Source organism: Oppia nitens, unplaced genomic scaffold (assembly GCF_028296485.1).
Source record: "Oppia nitens isolate AA-2021 unplaced genomic scaffold, nextdenovo-longstitch-racon4-pilon3 scaffold3_pilon_pilon_pilon, whole genome shotgun sequence".
In the NCBI taxonomy this organism is placed as follows: Eukaryota; Metazoa; Arthropoda; class Arachnida; order Sarcoptiformes; family Oppiidae; genus Oppia; species Oppia nitens.
In genome coordinates, this window is record NW_026533221.1 from 8,907,034 (window position 1) to 8,916,738 (window position 9,705).

The window sequence follows — 9,705 nt, forward strand, 5'->3', positions numbered from 1 at the left end:
TTATAGTATTATATTCTTATATATTATTTTACTGTTTAATTTGCTGAAATGCATATCAATGGTACAAATGGCCTTAACAATGTAAAGTTTTATTTAATTGCTTATTTATTAATATTTCATAAACAATGTTTAACATATTTAGGCTAATTATTTTACAATATTATTGATTAATAACTATAATATTGTTTAACAAGATGTCTATATAATAATTTTTAAAAGATATACTATATGTTAAACCATTTTTAATTTATTCTTATTTTTTAAAAATACAAATATATTAATATTAATTGTAAATGTATTGCTTAATTAAAAAATTATTTATCATATGCATTAAATAATTAATGGTATACTACAATAAACCCAGAAAACTCATGTTAAATACATTTAATAAAAAACAATTAAGAAATTATGTTTAATAGAAAATATATACATTTTATTTTATAAATGACTTAACATTTATTATCATTTATTTTCAAAATTATCAATTATTAAAAAATATTTTAACTAATATACATAAATTTATTTATCAAAAATATAATTAATATAATTATTATAATATGATTATAAATAAAAGTTATTATAAATATATTTGGAAATTACAATATACAGTATTACTAGTTAGTTAGTTAGAATAATTGTTTAATTTATAATAATTTTATAAATATTGTGTTTTAATACGTGTACATTTAAACTTTTATTATGTATGATATTAATATAAATAAGTATAATAAGATATATATATTTAATTTAACATTTGTTTATTTCTTATTATCTATAAAAAATGTTATGTATGAAATCTATCTTAAAACAAAATAAATAGTTTTAAATACTATTATCTTTTAATTTGTTTTTTTAAAATTTAATTTAGTTTAATAATTTATCAAATTTTGAATTAATTTTAAACTAAAATTAATTATATTAAAATTATATTTAATATTAGTATTATTATTATTATGATTAAATCTTAATGATAAACTATATTGAAAAAGGATCAGGATCTAAAATGCACGTCACATTTACTGTATGGTACACTTTTAGGAGACCCTGTCCCATTTTTATGTTATTGTCTATAGCATGCGTAAATAAATCATAAGTTTAGAGCCTCTAGAGGAGTACCTACAAAGTATAAACAGTAAGTCAGCTTGGTAAGGGTACCCAAACTAGCTGCTACTTTATGTTTGAAATGACAATATACATGATTAGTGCGTCAGGGAATCGAACCCCGGGCATCGTATTGGATGTGTTGTTTTTAGGCAACACATCCAAACAACCTCTTAAACACTTTAAAATACCTTAACCTCTCGGCCACTGAGTAACTGACATAAACTATATTGACGTATAAAATCATATGAACTAGTTTTGATAAAAGCATACGATGTTAGAAAACAAACAAAAAAAGTGTCTCCGATATTAATCATATAACACTTTATGATAAACCATATAAAAGATAAACTACTTTATGGTCAATGTTGAGTAATAAATAAATAATTAGATAATCAGTCAAATTTATAATAATACTTATTTAGTTAATTTTAGTTGTTTTTATTTTGCAAAATAGAAATTTTATTAATACTTTATCACCAATTAAGGTCAGTTAAAATATAGATATATATACTGTATATATATATATATATATATATATATATATATATATATATATATATATATAATTAAAATAATATTTTTAAAATAATTAACATTGTACAATATATTTATTATATAGTAATAAAATTAAAAGTTTTATCATAAACTTTACAGTAACAGTTAGTTTTTTTTAAATAGTAATTGATTGTAGCAAATGATAAAAATAAACAAAATATTATTATAAATATAATTTTTTAAAATATGTCATTTTATGCTAAATTTTATAAATAAAAAGTTGGTTATCCTTAAAGAATAGCATAACACACAAAAAGAGTATATAAATTATGTTATTATAAAATTATAATATAAACAATAGGATTAAATTATCCATATTATGACTGCTAATTGTATTTTTGTGACAAAAAAGTTTTGCTTAAATAACTGACAGCTCTCTCTCTCTCTCTCTCTCTCTCTCTCTCTCTCTCTCTCTCTCTCTCATTCTTTCTCTCCTCATCTTTAAATGCTATGACACTAATTGATTAATATATAGATCTTAATTGATATACCGAACCAAATGAGTGATTATGGCTATGAAACATACCATATGTCTGCTATGTTTAAGCATTTGCTTAAAGTTATATGATTTTCAATACAACCAAAATAAAACTAAAAACATTCATTTAGTGCGCTCAGGAGTCACGCATATTATTATTATAACTAAATAATGAGATACTTTTTGGACATAATTAGGACAACACTGATTACTTATACTGTAGTAGTATTAGTAGTAATAGTAGTCTATTACTAAATAGCAATTTTACTACAATTCATACATTGAGATATAATTAACAGCGCTGTCACTCTAATATTGCCCGAAATTGATTGTTTGCATAACTTTTAATTTGCAAACTAATGGTGTAATAAAACTTAAATACTGTATATTGTAAGCTAAATGAACTTTGTGTGAAGGGATCTATACTTAATAATATGCTTTTATCCCATAACTAAAATATATTTATCATTAAAAATAATATCAAATATAAATATCTAAAGTTGTAGAAAATTTATTGTAATTATCGTCAATAGATTTTTTAAAAATTTATTTTTTCATTTTAAAATATCTGCTGTAAATATATCACTATACACTGTATACAGTATAAGTATTTTTATGAATGGCCAATGCATTTAAGTTATAAACTTTAGTTTATTATTGAATATAATATCTGTATTATGATTTTATTAAATAAAAATATATTTTAATGATAACATAAGTATACAATATATTATTCGCTGCGATTAAAATGAGATTTTTCTCTGTTTCTGTCACTTATAATTTGTTGCACTTTATTATACAGTAAAGTCAATGATCATAACTTTTATTTGAAACCCATATACAGTACAGTATATATATATATGTTTATTGCTGTATGATATACCTGTTATTTTGTACATAAGATAGACAGTACATCTATTTTATGTAAACAAATATATTTTAGAAAATCATTTTATCAGTATAATTTTATTTTTTTAAAGTTAAAATATTTTAGTGAAAGCAATTTTATTTTTTTATATTTATGATTATTGTTATTACATTATAGCTTATATTGATATCATTTTGGGTAATTATATTTTTATTTTGCTATAAGCTAAGTTATGTTATCAACTATTAAATTAATTGTCAACATATAAAATTTATTTGGCAAATTTTATGAGATTTTTTGAAATTAACTTTTGAAATAATTTTAAAACTAATATTTTAATAATTATTTTTCTATAATACACATTTTTATAGTTAAAGACAATTGAAATATTGAATTTTGTCATAAATTATAGTTATTTAGTATAAATGTGAGAATATTTTTAAGTAAATTGTTAAATAAATGATTAAAATAAAGACAATGTGTATTACTAATACATGGTATTTAAAATAATAACTAAAAATTGCTTATTATTTGAACATGAATTAAAAAATAATAATATTGGCAATGAGTATATTTCAATTAATATTTGTTTACTGCATTTGTATTAACACACAATAACTGACATATAAACACATATTGAATTGATGGGGATGTCATACCAAATCGTGGTTTATGCTACCCGTGCTAACAATTATATTGCATTTTTAAATATAAGTTATAAATACAGTATAATGAATATATTTCACATTAAAAAAATAAATATTTATATACATAAATTAAAACAATTAATAATCTTTATATACAGTATAATAATAATTATGCAATAATGATGGTCATATTAAAATTTTATTTGGCAAAAAATATCAAGGAATTTTAAAATATAAAAATTAATAATTTTATATAAAAATTTAATTAGATTCACGAATTGTTTATAATTAATACTAAATGTATATTTATTTTGCATAATATAAATATTATTAAAACACAATTGACTGAATAAACTATTTACCAGAGAATCTCATTGATTGAATCACAAGACTCACGCATTGTTTGTATTTTTTATCCTCAAAAATACAGATAATAAATAAATTAATAAAAAGATAATAATTCACAAAATTTTATTTCATTTAAAATAATAAATAAAAAATTATGTGAGAGTTCAGTAGCAAAATGATGTTAATTAGAGGCCACCTGTGCTTTCAAAATCACTAATTTTTTTCTCATAACATTTATAAATATAGTCAAAATATTTTAGTTCTCTCTCTCTCTCTCTCTCTCTCTCTCTCTCTCTCTCTCTCTCTCTCTCTCTCCTCTCATACCACACATATCTATGTGTTTATCTGTTCTGGTATTACCATTCATATGGTAAGCGTCGGTGCTGTGGGTCCTCACTATCTAATAAAATGTGTGGTTTGTGTGCCAATTATACAATTAATAACACATACAATAGGCGTGATTATCGATTTGGCTAATTTAGTGCCACTAATACAACCACACACACACACACACACACACACACACACACACACACACACACACACACACACACACACACACACACACACACACACACACACACACACACACACACACACACACTACAAGTGCATACATAGGCTGATCATATACTGTACTGTATAAGCAGTTATTTTAGTGAATTATATAAGATATAAGACATATATTATAGATATGCAAACTTTTTGATCGTGTGGTTCACAAAACAAAATAATTTTTTGTTGTAAAACCTTCCGAATAAAAGGTCTGTTCCTTTGATATAACATTTTGTAAGCACAGGTAGTGTCGGCCTACTCGGCCCGTTTGAGAGGCAAATTTGCCATAAGATTTCGTGACATTTGCGTTAACAGTTGCCTCACGCGAGCACACATATGCCGGTGCTATTGGTGTGTATGATATATTAAACAACAATATTATAAGTTATATCACATAAGTATTTATATATGAAAATACATAAAGCAATTCAATATAAAATTATATAATAAATACAACACAATGCTTGAGCTGTCTATAAGGCTATCTATAATACAAACAAAACATATATTATTTTAAAACACATTTGCGAGACTATTGTTATTACTTTAAGTTGAAAACACGTTAAAAACATTGTTATTTAGCCATTGAGTGGCATTATGTTATCAATAATTTTATATAAAAAATACTTACGTTTTGATAACTTTTAAGTTGTTTGAAAACGATTTTATGTTAGTTTTGTGTGCTTTATATTTACCGCCTTTTGGATGGTTTGGGAGACGAATGGTATATATATATAAATAATCAAATAGTTTGGGATTAAGTGTATATTTATTTAGAGGAATGTCTATCTAATAAGGGATTGATTGGTTCATATGAATTGCATGTATAACTCAGGAAATTAGGTTTTGATCATAAAAGTGGTCAATAAAATAATATACGTATTTGTATGGCACTGGAAGTCAATTAGTGCACTGGTAGATGATATGCATACATGCACTGTACTGTAAAATATAGTACAATATAATTTAAGTTTAAAAAAAATGATAGAAAACATTTATTTTCTGGATATAACACTGCCGTCAATATCTTTAAAATAAGTTTTTTTCGGTGATGTTGTTGTGTGCGATGGGCTCAGAGAGCCCGACCCGCGGGCTCGTCATATAACTATACGCCTAGAGAACAATGAAAAGGGCATTCGAGGCAAAGGAAAAGCCGATCATCTTTTACCTCCCAGTGTGTGGTGTGTGTGGCTCTCTCTCACCTCTCATCTCAAGACACTTAATTTATATTATAGCACACAAACTAACAGAGCTCTCTATACAGGTGCTATCAAATATATTTTTAAAAATTCTTGTTTTACTCCTGATTTTTTTGTATAGGTATAACTCAGCTGAGGTATGATAGATAGATAGATAGATAGATTGAGGAAAAATGAGGAAAGAGAGATTATCGGCACTATTTGTGATACATTTAAATAGTGTATACATCACTAAACAATTACAATGTTTAAAACAGGTGATTGGTATATACTATATAGTCTATCATTACTGTTGTTGACTATTGTGGTTATCATATAAAACAAGAATGCAATTGTTGATAGGTGTGAGTGAGAAAAAAAGAGTGATAGAGAGCACAGGGAGGACATACACCAATAATGTGTATCATTTGCATAAAAGTGTATTATATTTAAAATAAATTACATTTTATGTTTGCATATGATATTTATCGATACTCATATAAGCGATAAATATGAGTTTACGGTATTAGTTGTATAAATAAATTTTACCGGTAAGCCTATTAATTTATGTTATAATGATTAATTGATTAAACAGTAAAATTAATATAGAGTTAAATTGCATATCAAATTAATGAATATAAACAATTAGTAAACCTAAAATAGTAATATTTAAAAAATATTCATTGATTAGATTTTTAATATTATTTTTTTTTGTAATAGTTCTTAAAAGAAAGAAAGAAAGAGAGAGAGAGAGAGAGAGAGAGAGAGAGAGAGAGAGAGAGAGAGAGCTCTTTAAAAGCAAATATGATATTCATAGTAACAAATAACAGCAAATTATAAATAATGCTTAAACTAAACCAATGATTATAATATCCCGACAAACGATTAGCTAATTTTTCAATGTCTGACCTTTTTGTGGATCACTAGTGATGAGTCCAAAAGCAAATGTGTGTTTAAAGTAAATATTTAGACAACATATGTTGTGTCCCATAACTTAATTAACAAATTTGGTGTAAATTTTAGCGCTAATTTCACTTATCACTAATGAGAGAGTTTCTCAAATTTCATTACTCTATATTTTATTTAATAATTTACAGTATGTGTGCTAGATGCATTTAAAAATATATTTTAGTTTTTTTCTAAAATTACTAAAATATGCTCATGTTCATTTATTTGTCTTATATTTTAATGGATACACTAATGATAAAACTTCTACTGATAAAATTGCAAAAAAACTTATATAATATTGAAATATAACAAATACAATTCAAATACAATTTATTATAGTTAGTATATATTGTAAATTAATTTGTAATAATAAATTTTTTGATTAAATAAAATAATTTTAGACATTTGGAAAATGTGAAACAACACGTGTAGCCATCTATGACATGACATTCATATTAATATTACACAATATATAAAGTTTTGCCTAATAATACAGTAATTTTCTGTCAAATCATATTAATTGTTAAAAGTTTTAAACTAATATAGTTTATTATAGTTTAGTATAGTTATTATAATTTATTTTTTATACAAATGTTTAGTAAACGTCACTGAAAATATTGATATACAGTATATCACTAGTATATCATTTAGTAATTAATATTAAAATTTTAGATAATAAAATAAATATACGAAACACAATCAAAATCAAACCTTTTAATTGTTGAATAAGTTTACTCCGGGTCATTGACCCGAACCGATGGTTAGTCAACTTTTAGCAAACTATCAATAATATTATAACTATTTTTAATGGTATTAAAATTAAACTGAATGACATTTAATAAATTTTATTACAATAATTATTATTAGAAATACATATTTTTCATAAATAATATTTTCATATTTAAAAATATTTAATTATTTTTCACAGTTTGTCTAGTTCACATATTGTTTTTAACAATATCTAATTATAATAATAATAATAATTTATAAATAAATATAAACTTAATACTATCATGCTTTATAAAAAAATTATAGTTATTTTATATTTATAAAAATGATTATTTGAAAAAATAATTATTTCATTAATTATTATTATTATTACAAAATATCATTTACTTGTATTACTTGTAGTGTATATCGAGACCTATCTATGAGGTTATCAAAGACTTTCAATATATATTTATTATTAAAATTAAAACAATAAAAATGAGTTTAAAAACAACTTAGAAAAATAAATAACAATTTCCCGATTCATGTGACACAACTATCGGGTCAATATAGTGGCCATACGGGGCACAACTTCGGCCTGTATGGGACCCGACTCGACCAGTTCACCGTCGACAGTCATTTTGCCGATATTATTATACGGTTCTATACGGAAAGCCCTGACCGGGACAAAGTCAACGTAGGGCAGTGCCGGGTGTCTGCCTTTTTCCAGTGCCAATAAAAACTGTATGACCTGACGACGGCTAACTTTACTTCGTAAAAATAGCAGCCAAATAATACCGTCGTCTAGTGTGGCCTCGGGAGCAAATATTGCCGTTGAATTTATGTGCGATTGATAGGAGGCATAAATCTGAATAAATTGGTCATCAATTGTTACCCAATCTTTGCCAACCGGTTCGGCTAAAACAGGAACATCCGATGAGTCGGTTTGTGTCGGAAGATAACTGAGTCGAGCCCTGTTCTTTCGTAAGGCAAAAGACCGATAGAGTGCGTAAATAGTGAATCTCGGCTCTCCTAACGCCCGGAGCCGTTCAGACTCGATGTCGATATCGGCCATTAGTCCCCAACCGAGTGATAAAAATGAGAAATAAACATTTTGCTCAGTCGTTACGCGTACCAAATCCATGGGTAATGGATGTCCCTGAAGCACATGTAGTACACAGTCATATATGGAATCAACTGCTTTCTGATGGTTAAGAAATGCCTGATTCACTGAATGAGCCAATCCGTTACCAGAACCACCAGGTATTATACCTAACGTCACGGGCAAACGTTCCTCAGTTATGGTATCCATGCGCTTAGTCAGACCGTTGACCACTTCATAGAGTAGTCCATCGCCAGACACGACAACTACAGCCCGATATCTGGTGAGATCATCCGTATCTCTCATGAGTTCCAATGCATGATTGGCGTGATCTGTGATTTGCAATTCATATAACGTCTCGCTTTCCTTCAACAGTGGTTTTACGAAGTCCTCAAATATCTTGAGTGCCCGCCCGCGACCACTCTTAGGGTTTACGATAAACATTAGCGGTTTGTGTCGGCCGTGACCAGTGATACCGTATGGACCGTAATTTAGACTCATTATTGTTCGCTTCCATTTAATGGCCTCTTCGTAATTGTGGTCACGACTCCCGTAACCACTGAATACTAATTTTACTGACTTTCGTTTACGCCGACCACGACGTATACGATAGGCAATGATATTGAGGACAACTTTGGACTCATCTGTGGCATCACTAACAGAACAGCCGATTATATCGACAACATATATGATTTTGCATTTATCTTTTAGTCGGTTATCCCGATATCGGTATTGAAGACAAGTGCCGGTCAACTCCACTTCACACTTTGTGTCCGTATTGCCCGCTAATAGTATGTCTACAGTTTGATGTAAAAGCAATGACTCGTCAATAGCGGCCACTTTAATACCGACGGGTTCTGAGTCATTGTGTTGGCCATTGATTATCGAAAGATTATCACTACTTTGAATATCACTGTTTAACGTTATTTTCATGTTTTTACAATAATTATAGTTAAATATATCTCAGATTCACATAAAATAATTTTGATTTAAAACATTTGTTTCATGATTTTATATACAGTATATTGTTTACGATAATTAATTATTACGATTAATAATTTTCCAAAATTTCAATATTAGTCGAAAATATATTTTGAATTCATAATTTGACACAAATTAAACTCCAATTTTTTATTAGTTTGATGATTAGTATTAGATGGTAATGAAACTGAAAATAAGATCATATAATAATAAATTAAATGTCAATCAAATGT

General features: G+C 26.2%; 1 protein-coding gene across 1 annotated transcript; it reads right to left on the reverse strand.

Annotated features, from left to right (window-relative positions):
- Positions 1-7,789: 7,789 nt before the first annotated feature.
- On the reverse strand, positions 7,790-9,505 carry LOC128957463 (sphingosine kinase 2-like). The gene has a single exon (XM_054303227.1). It carries the CDS (start codon positions 9,422-9,424, stop codon positions 7,946-7,948), a length of 1,479 nt encoding a protein of 492 aa, XP_054159202.1. The 5' UTR covers positions 9,425-9,505; the 3' UTR covers positions 7,790-7,945.
- Between the last annotated feature and the right edge of the window lie 200 nt (positions 9,506-9,705).

Bases quoted from the DNA above. Each gene is read 5' to 3' on its own strand.
- LOC128957463 (XM_054303227.1), bottom strand. From the start codon at position 9,424: ATGAAAATAACGTTAAACAGTGATATTCAAAGTAGTGATAATCTTTCG.